The sequence below is a fragment of the Solea solea genome, chromosome 2 (assembly GCF_958295425.1).
Source record: "Solea solea chromosome 2, fSolSol10.1, whole genome shotgun sequence".
Classification (NCBI taxonomy): Eukaryota; Metazoa; Chordata; class Actinopteri; order Pleuronectiformes; family Soleidae; genus Solea; species Solea solea.
In genome coordinates, this window is record NC_081135.1 from 30,823,337 (window position 1) to 30,837,027 (window position 13,691).

Below are 13,691 nucleotides of genomic sequence, written 5' to 3' on the forward strand. Positions count from 1 at the left end.
AACACATCACAGTGAAAAAAGGACATGTTTTTTTCTGCTTTATTCAAATTATATGTCCAGTGCAACTGTCTATGGTCATTTAACCACACTGGTTTAACTAAGTGAAAAAAAAGCTTTTTCGGGAAGAAGTGAGTGTTCAGTAAGGGTGGGCAATATGAGTTTAAAATGATATGCCATTTTTATTCCTGTTTTATATGTATTTTATTGCCTTGTGTGAGCTTTTATGTCTTTTATCTATTATTCATTGCCTTGTGTGAGCTTTTATGTCTTTTATCTATTATTCTGTACAGCACTTTGGTCCACTGTGGTTGTTTTAAAGTGCTTTACAAATTAAAAAATTTTTTTAGAAATTCAAAAGGGGCCACATTAAACTGATTTTGGGGCCCCTGCGTTTGAGACCACACTGTTAGATTGTTTCTCCAAAAATGAACCTTAAAGACACACACACACACACCGATAACAGAAAGAAGTGGTCCATAGTATTTGTCAGTAAATAGTGTTTTGTTCGTTACTTTTGTAGATTTCAGTTCAATTATTGATGTCCTTTTTTGTCTTACTTGAAAATGGAACACACTGAGGTACTTTGACTCATGTGTGTGCATATTCACTTTCTGTCATTTGGACTGCATACTGAAATATATATATATATTAATTACTATTATAAGTCAACATAGACTCAAACATGTGATGGTGAGCACTCTTAAAAACACTGTGTCTCCACTTCTAACTGAACAGGTCAGTGTTGATAATTGGACTTTTCATGTCAGAGAGCTCCTTCTCCATCCTCACTCACTGTTATCTCTGACGTGTGTTCCCTGCCTCCTCTGTGCATCACTTATCAACAGCCTCAGTGTTGAGTATCAGGGAGACATTTTCCTTCTTTGTCGGTGACATCTAGTGGCAAAGATGTTTATTGCAATCGGGTTGGTAAAGCTTCATTCTGGACCCAATCCCAGCTGACATAGGGCAAAAAGGCAGGCTACACTCTGGACAGTCCATCACAGGGACAGCATGCAGGGACGAATGACCATTCACTCTCACATACAATCATGTTAGAGTGTCTAATCCACCTCTGCATGTGTTTAACGACACCAGAGGACTCACAGGGAGAACATGCAAACTCCACACAAGCCTCTGTCTTTTTGCAGCAAGGCAACAGTCACTAATCCACCATGTGGCCCCAGGCCTCCTCAGTTCACTCTATATTATACTGTATAAGAGATATAACACACAGACATAAGCTGGTACTTAAGATTGATAAAGTATGACTGTGAATGTGAACACATGAACATGAATGAGGGAGTTGGCTTTGTGCCTCTGTGTGGGCGGGGCATGAAGAGGGGTGGGGGTGGGGGGGTCACACCTGTGGTCACGTGCGAGCTGTTTACTCTTCTGTTAAACCATTCATTGTCCTTGTCTTTGCATAATGTGTGTGTGTGTGTGTGTGTGTGAGTGTGCAAGACCCAGCCTGCTTGGCCTCAGAGCAGGTGATGGGCAGGTGAAACAACAGGATTCTATAGAAACAGATATTGTATTAGTGTGTGTGTGTGTGTGTGTGTCATTGTGTACATTGTGAGGACCTTGTAACATGCTTTTTGATGGCCGGTGTTAGAGTTAGGGTTAGGTTTGGTTAAAATGAGTCAGGTTAGGTGATAAGTTGAGCTTGTTTGGGTTAGGGTTCTACGACAAATGCATTATATCAATATGTGTCCCCACAACTATAGAGCGACAAGTGTGTGTGTGTGTGTTTGTGTGCACACATATCTATAAATACACAGTATATCGTATATATACACACATGCACGATACTGTATGTGTATTTTATGGATGTTCTGCTTCTTGTGAAACTCGCTACACACACACACACACACTTATTTCCCTGTTAAATATACCTGGGGGTTGGGTGGGGTGGGGATTTGCATGTGTCAGAGACACAGTACCTGTAAAAAAAAAAAAAAAAGCCAGTACAGCAGTACTTTGAATCCTTATCTTGCTGTATTTTTTTAAAACCAAAAAAAAATCCATTACACATGGTCATCAAGCCCTGCTGGTGACCTCTGCAACATGATCTTTCTATTTCTACACAGGCATTAGGAGTGACAAAGAAAGTGGAACACACAGGACGTTAAACATGTACACTTTTGTGAAATCATTTGTGGAGCGTCGGATAGCAAGAGTTTTAAAACACACTTTTCTTGCTTCTACATTAGTCTCTCTATTCCACTCATGCAGTCAAATGTAAAACATTATAGGGACAGTGACTCTAAAGGTTAGAACTGACATATACGGGGAGGCATTATCGGATTATTGTGCTGCATGGTCGTGTAATGGTCTCATCTCACAGGACCAGGTGCAGACTGTATAGTTCCACCACAATTTGTCCTCACATTTAAACGTGGATTGCGGCGAGTTTTCAGTTAATATTCAAGCAAAAACATTCAACCACAAATACAGTGTGGGATCAGTTCCTTCAAGTTTTTAGGTTTTTTGTTTTTCAGATTTGTTGTGTTGGGATGCTACCGGGAGGATTAAGAATAAAAAAAAACATATATAGAATGCTGGAAATGAATGATATAGTAAGAAATGGGTACTTAAATGGGTTGTAGTGCAGTGTGTGTGTGTGTGTTTGTGTGTTCAAACTGCTGCGAGAGATCTTGTTTTCTGGGTCAGTGCGAGTCTGAAATATTTGAATATCCATTGAACGCACTTTTAACACGCGCACGCACACACACACACACACACACACCATAAATACATGGACAGTGGCACACCGATTGCACTGAACAAATGCCCTCCTTCAGGTGGAAGGTTGCCATGGCGACTAATCCAAGTGGGGATGGTGTGAGGAGGACATCTGCTCGTATCACCTATATTCGCCTCCACTGATCTCTGCAAGGACACACAAGCAGCTGGATTTGACTTCAGGGAGACAAAGACAAGCGGAAAATGTCGATAATACAGCATTTCATACCGCTTGTACGTACGATTAGTGCAGTCGGCAGGGAATGTTCTGGATAAAACATTGACTTTCAACAAACTGAGCAACCATTTCTGAAATGTTCTCATCAACACTCCACATTCACTCCATCAGAGTGTCAGAGAGTCAAAAGTGAAAGAGAGTAGTCAACCAGGAGTGGGTGCAGGCCTGGGGCATTTGCATGACTCTTCATTATCAGTAACTGTCAGTGGGAACAGCACACAGCCTACAGGCAGCACTCACACACACACACACACACACACACACACACACATCCTCCACCATTTACAGCCAGCTCTTTGGCAGACGCCACAAATGTAATCATGTTGTCGCTGTACAGATACAAACTACAGTCTTAACGATGCTCAGAGAGTGTTACGGCGGGTCTGCCGATCAGAGTTAAAGGGGTCACTGAGGGGGAATCGGGATTTGGGAAATAGGAAGAGGCAAAGGTTTGGGGTTTCCTAACGGTCAAAGTTGACTCACTGCCTTTGCAGGAAGATCCACAGCTGCTCTGGCGCATTAAAGTTCCCTCTCTGTTGTCTCATGTTCCGTAAATGCGACGTGTTGTTGACTGAAATTGTTACTTAACATTCAATGTAATATTCCCCCCCTGTCCATTTATTAATGTGAAAAACCTGGTCTACAGATTCAAATGTTTACCAACACCACTTTATTTAAACCGTAAAAAAAAAAAAAACAGGTGGCTAAGCCTTCTTTTAGGATGCTAAACAAATACTGCATCACCTGGAGCTGCGAGAATCATCATCAGCAGCAGCAGCAGCAGCAGCAGCAGCAGGACCAGTTGGAACAGTCACTTAACGTTGGGAGAAGGTAACCAGGATACTGAGGAGTGTGAGTTTTCCCTTCCTCTAGCGTTAGACAAATATTGACTTGTGCTTTGAGCAGAGGCAAATATGATCTGAGGTAAAGAAAGACGTGCAGGACTGGCTTTGTCACACCATCTCTTGACATGTTTTATATAGATTGTTAAGTGTGTGTGTGTGTGTGGGGGGGGGGTAATCCATACAGAAGACCAAAATATCCAATCCAATCCAACTTTATTTGTAAAGCACTTTAAAGACAACCACAGTGGACCAAAGAGCTGTACAGTATGATAAATAAGATAAGATACCTCTAAAGCAACTAAAATAAATCAAAGGACATAAATATGTGTTCGCATGTTCAAAAGGACTATTTAGGCTTTTTAAAGTGTCACAAATGCTCCAGACGCTCCATTCATAAACTGTACAACATAACGTGTTTGGATTTCTGCCAAATAAAGAAGAGAAATGAAGTGTTTTATTTATGTCTGCTCTCTACACAGTGCTGGTGCACAAGTGTAGTATATAAAACAATAAGAAAATGAAGCTTGGACTGTGTTTTTATGGCACGTTGCTTGTTCTATCATGTCTGTACATGTAAGTGTGAAACCTCAACTCAATAAGTTGTTTCCCAGTAAAGGTGAGAGTTGAATACAAAATGTGTATATGTAAAAAGGCGTATATTGTATAATGATCTTTAACATGAGCAACGGCTGGTATAACCAAACAAAAAGGCTGAGTACTACATCTTAATCAACATGACAGATGTCCCATATCAGTGTGTGTGTGTGTGTGTGTGTGGTTAATGTTTAGTTAATGATTAACATAAACTCCCATTAAGCCCATCTCCCTGCTCCACGGTGCTCGCCTGCAGCCTCATCCCATGACGTAGAAGATGGGCAGTAATGAATAGGCTCCCAGTGGAAAGAACATGCTGTCATCATGAATGTGACAATGGGAAAATGATTAGCAGAGAAAAAGCCCCCCGTGAGGAGACACCGATCATCGCCCTGACCACAGTAAATGTCAGTCTTTTCACTTTGAATAGGCACATGACTAAAAACTCACTTGAACACTTCCCCGTCATCAGTTACATGTTTTTTACTGAGCTGAGGAGACACAAGCGCATGTACATATGGTTTGATGCGAGACCAGAATTCACAGTCTTACTTTTACATACATTATTTTTTCTCTAAGAGAAAAAGTTGGACCTGAGCTGAGACTTCCTGTCTTGATAACATCTGAGAGCAACTGAATTAAACTGCCGTTACCCTCCCTTTAATTGTCCTCTTTAACCACAAACCAACCAATCTTTTTTTTTGTTTGTTTTTACAACTTAGATTATTTTTAAATGCACCTTTTTCAGTAAATGAGTGACTGCACAGGTCAGGGCAGCATGATGCTGCTGACTCACTCACACACACACACACACACACACACACACCTGTATGCAAATAAGATCAACTTTCCAGTGACATGTTCTGGACACCTGGTGCTTCACTTCTACTGAAACCGTGTTGTTTTCAAATTGCCTGAATCCAATTCTTTTTCTTAAAGAATTTATTTGTACTCATCACAAGATTTTGGCGTATCGTGCTGCAGTATTGCGTAAGGCAGCAACATCTGGCTTCATTTATTTCATTCAAGTTACTCTAAGAAAAAGCCAGTGCAAAAGCCTCCTTAAACAAACTGTCATCATTCGTGTGTGAATAAAGGCGTGATGGTGCTTCCAAAACAACAACAACAACAAAAAGTGTGCCATTTTGTGCCTTTTTCCAGTTGCCAACCCGTACCTGCATAACGCGAGCCGAACGAACAAAACTTCATCTTCAGGTATTGTGCGTGAGGCTCAACGTGAAGCAAATACAGACAGGAAAAAGTCACAGACACGACGACAGAGTGACGAAGATCCGCAGAGAGTGGGGCTGAGTGTCTAACAGCTGGCCTCTCGGCTGTCAATCAAACCTGTGGAGGGAGATTTGGAAAAGTTAGAAAAGCAAGGTAAAAATCAAGTTTGGTTTTTTCTTTTCTTTTTTAAAGAAAGACACGGAATAACAGAGTAAATGAGACATATTTGGCCTACCTTCAGCAGAAGCAAAGAAAGGAACGACGCGCAGCCTTGGTCAGGTTGGCTCACCTTTTTACGCGCACTGGATGAGTGCTGTTGGTCACAGGTATACACCTTTTATACCTCTCTCTCTCTCTCTCGCTCGCTCTCTCTTTCTTTCTCTCTCTCTCTCCTCCCCCCTAGAAGAAGACAGGGGGAGTGGATCCGACCTCACAGACACCTGTCGCACGGTGCATTGGTCTGATCCAATATTGACATTAAAGGGGGAGGGTGTGCGTGTGCTGCTGAAAATGCGCACATACACACACACGGGGAGGGGGAGAGAGAGAGAGAGAGAGAGAAGGAGCGAGCGTTTGACTTATTCTAACCTCCCCTCCATCCAAAGCGCACTCCTCCTCCTCCTCCTCCTCCCCCTCTTCTGTACCAGGCAACGTGTCTGACCTTTGTGCCTGTAGAAAGGCTCATTGTAACGTCGCTACCTGCAGACTCAATTTGTCCCATTTAGCTCCTGCTGGTGCATCATTTCCATATCATATACCTTGCAAATGACTTTGTGCTGCTGGTGGCTCACCCAGAAACGAATCTAGCCCACATAAAATACATCTTTCTTTAGGTTTTTGGTTTCCATTTTTTTGTATTATTATTATTGACTATAGCCCAGTCAATTATAGAATCATTTTCAGATGCTATTTATTTATTTTTCAAAAAGCCTGATGATGAAAGCAGTTTACAGAAATAGACTGAAAGTATAGGCCTGCATTATTTTATTTCCTGCACCTTTAGTCTAACTTTTAGACTTTGGTTTCTTTTTTATCAGTACCTCAGACTTAAAAAGGCACAATAGCGAGAATAGTATGGATTGAATTAACTTGCACAAGTCAATAGTAGTTTTACCAAGGCTTACACATGGACACAATTCTTAAAAAAAAAAGAAAAAAAAAAGCAGACCAAAGTATTAATTGTAAAGTTGTCACTTTATTGTTCTGAACTCAAATCTTAAGTGATTCCTTCCAACAGGAGACTAATTTCAGTCTCTCTTTTTTTATGGAAAATTAGGATAAATTGATGGAAGTCATTGGTGAGGGGGACATGCTAAAACCCGTCTTATAGCAGAATAAAACAAAATTATTTATTGGAGTTCACTTCACAAAAAACACAAACAAGAAAACAAGACATCGTACCTCCCTAAAAATTATAAAAGTAAACTACGTAGAGAAAACCATGGGGTCCCTGGAGAAGATTCATCCACTAGGGGACACAGGGACACGGGGGACAACACAAAGAACACAGCACCTTTTCACTCTATCCACAGGAGGTCCACTGTTACGGCTCCAGGACTAAAGAGATATGTTTCTTTTAGGAAGGGTGGTGTTTAACTGGAGGCACTTTTTTCCATGTTTGTTGGACAAACTGCATTAATAACTGAGCAACTACTCCTAAACTTGTTCTGTGAGCTCAGTGATCCTTCGTTAGGACAAAAATGTAACTGCCTCAACAAACAAAAAAGGTTTTTAAATGGCAGTATGTCTTAATGGTGATATTACTTACAAATTAAAAAGGTGCTAGGAAAGACCGTCATGCCCTGCATGTTTTAGATGTTGGAGAAGGGGAAACATCTAAAAATACACAGGGCAGTGGGTCCCCCAGGACCAGGGTTGAGAAACCGTGTTTAGAGGGCATCATGTTCCACCATAAAAAAACTAAAAATGACTATTTAGTTTCTATTTGGACACCAGCATCTATTCCTGAGATAATACTGATAGTGTGCGACGCTGGAGTTCAAAATAAAGACTATGAGTGATAGTGACTTGACTGTGTGCTGAAAAAGCTCCCAGATTACAACAGAAAGATGATCAACAACTTAAAAAAAAAAAACTAATATACGCTCTTATGACTTTTTAGTTTTTCCACAAAAAAAGCATCCATATGCAGGAATGGTGCATTTGTGACAAAGAAAGGTCTTAGGAATGGAACACCGTAGTTTCTACTGTGACACATTTTTTACATTTAGCAGACCAGGGAAAACATACATAAGAAAATAATTAAAAGCACCAACACCCAAATTGTTAAGACAAATCTTGTTTAAACCTGGTCGGACGTTCCTCAGAAGATCACCAAGGTCCTAGGAAGGAATCACAGCAGCAAAATAAACCAGGATAGAATCGAAAAGACAGTATACAACGCATGCATTTATGTTTGACAGTATAGTGTCCGGTTCTTCACAGACGCCGCCTGTGCTTTTGCAAATCGCACGTGTGCGGCGTACGAACAAACGTGTATTTTATGTTGCAGTCGTTTTAGAACCATGTATGAACAATTGTACGTCCAGGTCATCTGCAGTGGCGCCGATGCTCCTCCTCTCTACTGGTCACTCTGGCTCAGTCGCTTTGTGTAAGCGTCCCAGCCCGACTTTCTGTATGACTCGGCGGCTTTCAGCCTATCGGGAGCTTCCAAGACACCGCGTCCCACGATGATGACGTCAGAGCCTTTCACGTGGATAACTTCCTCTGGGGTGCTGTACTGCTGGCCCAACGTGTCACCTGTAAAAATAAAAGAAAAAAAAAAGAAAAGCCAGATAATATCTCTTTTACAGTAGCACCATCTAGTGTTAAATCAGAGTCACAACACCAAGAACAAAAAGCAAAAATCAAACACTCAGATGAGCTAAGGTCACTCTTCTGCAACAAAGTAAATACCAGGTTGTCTTTACCAAAAGATAACTATTCTTTTCCCTCCTGATGACAAATAAATACAACTGAAGCGATGAGTTATAGCATTTAACTTCCCCTTATGTGCCCTTTAAACATCCTTTTCATTTTAGGACATTTTGAATGTCTAACTACTAAAAACAATTTTGACTTTTTCAGACAGGTGAGAACACCAATCCACATTTTTCGACATTTTAAGGACTGAGCAAGTACTCAATTAATCGAAAATCAAACATAACCGACAGAGTTGCAGCCCTAGTACATATAAAACATTTAGTCTACCTCCAGCCTTCATCTGCACCCCAGGTGTCATGTGGATGAACTCTGGCCTATTGGAAATCTTTGACCCACAGATAAAACCAAACACAAAGTCCGACTGCTCCTCCGCCATATGTAGCTGTGAGGACAGAGAGCGGTTAAGAGGTTAACAGCGGATTCTTAAATGACACGCAATGTATTTCAGTGGATGTCTGATAAGCCTTAACAAAATAGAGAGAGAGAGGGAGAGGGAGATACATACCGCAGCCTTTGTGTAGTCACCGGTTGCCAGCGATCCCTGGGAGCTCATCTGTGCAATGAGCAAACAGCCTCGGCCCAGAGTCTTTCCCACAGCACTCAGACCCTTCACCACACCGGGCCCTGGCACCGCATGAGCGTTCACTATGTGGGACCAAGATGAGATCTGGTAGATGCCACCTAGAGACCAGGGATGCATGAGCACTATGTTAGGATACATATAATACACAAATAACAAGAGAAAGCGTATAAAAGGGTATTTTTCTAGCTTGGACCGGACTGAATTAGCGCGATGCCCCAAAGGTAAAATGTATTTTCAAATCAATGAACTAAATGGCGAACAATATTTTCACCTTCGTACTGATGCTTGACCGTGTTCCCAATGTCAGCGAACTTGCGATCTTCAAAGATGAGGAAGTTGTGTTTCTCGGCCAGAGTCTGCAGTGTCTGGCTGAAGGCCGGTTTGTAGTCCTGTCGGCAGAAGATCCCCCAACAGGATAAGTTGATAAGTTTGCTGACAACATTCTCCTTCTGACAAACGCTGGGATTCCATTACTCCTACCTGCAGGATGTCCACATGCGTCTTCAGCACGCAGATCTTGGGCCCGAGAGAGTCCGCCAGCTGGAGAAGCTCCTCGCCGCTGGTCACGTCTGCAGACACGCAGAGGTTCGACTGCTTCTCCTCCATGATGTTCAGCAGCTTTGACGCCAGGGGGTGAACGTCTACAAAGGATATCCAAGGATGTCAAATTGCAATATTCAGACTACATAGAACCAAAGACATAATGTCAATCACGTTTGACTAAGCCTTACTTGGTAGTTTGGCTCTGTCTGCATAGCTCAGCTCCAGATTCTTCTCCACGCATGGTTTCTTGGTGGCAGGAACGTCATTGCCGTTCTCCTCCTTGGAGCTAAAAAGAGCAAAGCTGCAAATGTTATTTCAGAGAGACCAAATCTAAAAGTACGCACGAGACATACGCAGCTACACAAGTTACCCGAACGTGTTGTTGTCCAAGATGAACTTGCGGACCTTCTGGGCGGTTTGGGCGTCGATGCGTTCGGCTGCCAGTAGCACGTTGAGCAGCTTGAACATGGAGATGATGGGCAGGAGCCTGATTCCCTTGGAAGCCAACATCTCAACACCGCCTTGCTCTCTGTCCATGAGGACGATGGCATCAGTCACCTTAACGGTATAAACGTTTCATTCAGAAAGTCAATTGGATTCAAATTGAATTCAAATTGTTTGAAACAATGCAATTAACAAATTACAAAGGCTGTAACTAATGTGTACATAGTGGAAAACAATGTCTTTAAATTCTTAACCAATCATTGGACTACAGAGTAGCCATAAAGGTCCAGTGGGTAGAATTTAGAGAGGTCTAGCAACATAAATTGAATACACTACTGAAAAACACTATTAGAAATTGTGGTTTTATAACTAAATTACTTAATCATTTTGAATTGTGCTGATTCCATAGATGCCACTACATCCCTGTAACATTATCGTGGCGGCCTTGATACTGAACCTTGAGTTCCTCTTTGTAGAGCACTTCAGCGGTCTCCAGGATGCTGCTGCCACTGGTGACTGTGTCCTCGATGATCAGACATGTGTCCCCCTGACGGAACGACCCCTCCACCATGCGCCTGGTTCCTAACAGAGTGACATAAAGAAGCTAATCGGTCACTATGATGAAGATCTTTCATTGAGTTTATATTATTACATGTTTCATATCATGTTTCTCATCGGAGAAGATAAAAACATGACTGTCGTATCACTTATACGGGTATGACGGCAAGATATCATAACCAAAACACATGCTTTTTGGTGCTTTTTGAATGAGCTTCAGTTCTCACACATATTACCAAGCTAAGAACTAAAGATCGAGTGTTTCACAAGGATTAATGTGTTAAAAACAGTTAAAAACGCGAGGTCAGTAATCTCACAGGCTCAGTCTGCAGAAATGAATGGCCTCACATAGTAAGGATGAACAGTTTTTCCTTATTCCTCAACTTCCCTTTCCAAGCACATAAGTTATGTTACATTTTAAAACATTTTTTAAAAAGGTTTACACAATCCCTTTAAAAGTCTAAAAAGAAGAGTATTTTGATTATCAACACCCACCATAGTCCTTGGCCTCCTTCCTCCTGATGAGCATGGGCAGTTCATTTTGAGAACAGATAATTGTGGCCAGAGGCAGGGCTGTGTATGGAACCCCGCACACCAAGTCAAACTGCAGACCCTCTTCTTGTGCTCGTTGATAGATGAGATTGGAGACCTGAAAGGACATTTCTTTTTTTTTTAAATAAAATGCAGCAACAAAAGGTCAAGATGTTTCAATGGCACAGTTACAGGACACATGAACATACAATTAAACTACAAAAATGTCTGACAAGTAGGTGATGACCACTGGCACATTTCATGTCTCTGACCAGGTTTATACAGCTGGAATCCGTTTGTAAAAGTTCTTCCACTATATCACTAATTATTGCAGGTTGTACATAGAGCTGGACGATACGACCAAAAGCATCATATCAATACCTGTCACAAATAAGAATGAAAGAAGCCTCTACAGACAAACATTACACACATCTGAGGTTCAACATCATAAGAATGTACATGCATTTAGTCCCAAAGTGTGTTTGTACACTTTATATCACATTATATTGTGATATATTATTAAATATTGCCCCGCCCAGTAGGCAGAACACTGATACAACAATACAGACAGTTTTCTGTTGCTCAATTGAGGTGGTTGAACAATCTTATCAGTTTTATGGAATAAACCTACTAGAAATCCTAGAGTTAAACTTAAAATAATCATGGCTGGTGCTTAGTAACACGAGGTTTAATCATCAACAAACTACATTGACTAAGTTCAGTTTCATGAGTGCCCATTTCATGGATTGAATATTTGTTCTATAATACATTATTCATGTTTGAAATTGCACTTTCAATTTATAAATTACAGATTAGAGAGACAGACCATACATTTTGTTCAATAAATGTTTATTTGGGGTTAGAAAACGTTGTGTATAATTTGCACATTCGCCATAAAGAAAGCTAACTATGTGATCTACGTGTTCTCTACTAACACGTCCGACGGGAGCGACTTATATGACACGCGGATACCAAGCGTGTCGCTTTTATTCAGTGAAACGGCTGTGGAAGTTTCCCAATCTGGGTCACACGTTGTTTAAACTTAATTTCAAGTCAAGCGTCAGCAGCACGTGTTTACCTGGTTCATGAGAACGGGGTAGGACACCAGAACTCTCAGGTCGATGTAAATGGGTGTTAGCATGCCGCTCTTCAGCTTGTATTCGCCAAACTTCACCGCGTTCACATCGTGGAGCTTGAGTATTAAACTATCGAGACAAACGTTTGCCATATTCCCGTCTGTTTAGGCCACTCGATGGAGATCTGCGTGTCTGCTGCTCAGCTCAAGAAGCGCGGAAACTCTGTTCCCCACTCAGCGGAGCAACAGCTACGTCACTTCCTCTCGTTTCTTCAGAATAAAAACGGCATCATTTTTTTGACAGCATCACCACGCAAACGTAACAAACAGAGACCTTCCTAAGCTCTTATCTAGGGCGTTTTTAGGTCAGTTATACAAATTAGTACGCAAGTTGGTTCCAAATTAATTACTCGACGAAATTACGTAATTTAGTTCTAAAAACGCGAACCCAAACCGGAAATCACATCAGCGCACACTTCACGTCGACAACTACGTTTCCGTTGCTTTTCACAACAAGAGTGTGTCCCTCAGACGCTTCTGAATATTCATGTCATCTCCATATGTCATACAATTAATAAGGACAGTTAAATATTAATATAATTAGATTATGTATGTCTGACATTGTTTAGAAAATTCTACAGTAGTGATTTCCACATGTCTGTGAGAAAATCTTATTCTTACCCTGTAATTTCACATAGATTGTTGTCCTGGTAAGTGGGTCTAAAATGATGGTCAAAGTAGGTCAAAATTCATCAGTTCATTATCTGAGCATACACAAAACCGACTAAAGTGGGCTGTCTTGTGTCTTCAAGCTTGGGTCCTGTACCAGAGGCCTGGGATCCTGAGGGCTCTGCACATTATTTTATCTGTTCCTAGGACTGCACTTTTCTGGACAGAGATCTCAGATGTTGTTCCTGGAATCTGTTGCAGCCACTCGTCCAGTTTGGGAGCTACAGCTTCTAGTGTTCCCATCACCACTCGGACTTTATTCCCTGAATCAAACAATACAGTCATTTATTTATTTTCAGCCCATTTGTTAGCCAATTAAGTGTGATGGATGTAGAACACTGTAACTCAACTTCTGACTTTGGAAGAAAGTTTGTTGCTCGAGTCTTGCTTTGTGAAATTGACCATTATTTATGACTGGTATTGTTGTAGTATCCTATAGCCCAACCTGCTGCTTTGAATGAAAATCAACATGACCTTTGCACCAAGGAGCCAGTGGCCCATGAACAAATTCCTTATGGTTTATATAGACCTTGTCTGTTGTTATACATTCGTATGTAATAAACAACAATTATTATACCTAAGCCATAGATCTTTGGTTCCAGGAACATAAGTACAAAATGAATGCACTTAGACATC

The 13,691-nt window shown here is 41.3% G+C and overlaps 1 protein-coding gene and 1 long non-coding RNA gene across 2 annotated transcripts; both read right to left on the reverse strand.

Annotated features, from left to right (window-relative positions):
• Window positions 1-4,021: 4,021 nt before the first annotated feature.
• LOC131455603 (uncharacterized) lies at window positions 4,022-5,945 on the reverse strand. Its single transcript, XR_009239817.1, has 2 exons — window positions 5,885-5,945; window positions 4,022-5,766 (listed from the first exon to the last, which is right to left on the reverse strand). It is a non-coding gene; the product is annotated as an uncharacterized LOC131455603 (long non-coding RNA).
• Window positions 5,946-6,824: 879 nt separating this feature from the next.
• On the reverse strand, window positions 6,825-12,567 carry umps (uridine monophosphate synthetase). The gene is made up of 10 exons (XM_058623234.1): window positions 12,330-12,567; window positions 11,216-11,369; window positions 10,620-10,744; window positions 10,089-10,276; window positions 9,907-10,004; window positions 9,656-9,816; window positions 9,447-9,564; window positions 9,098-9,273; window positions 8,860-8,974; window positions 6,825-8,409 (listed from the first exon to the last, which is right to left on the reverse strand). Exons 1-10 carry the CDS (start codon window positions 12,477-12,479, stop codon window positions 8,231-8,233), a joined length of 1,464 nt encoding a protein of 487 aa, XP_058479217.1. The 5' UTR covers window positions 12,480-12,567; the 3' UTR covers window positions 6,825-8,230.
• Window positions 12,568-13,691: the final 1,124 nt, after the last annotated feature.

Coding starts and splice junctions, on each gene's coding strand:
- umps (XM_058623234.1), bottom strand. CDS start 12,479: ATGGCAAACGTTTGTCTCGATAGTTTAATACTCAAGCTCCACGATGTG. Junction 9,565..9,655: donor CGCATGTGGACATCCTGCAG/GTAGGAGTAATG, acceptor TTCTGCCGACAG/GACTACAAACCGGCCTTCAG. Junction 8,410..8,859: donor GGTGCAGATGAAGGCTGGAG/GTAGACTAAATG, acceptor TTATTTTTACAG/GTGACACGTTGGGCCAGCAG.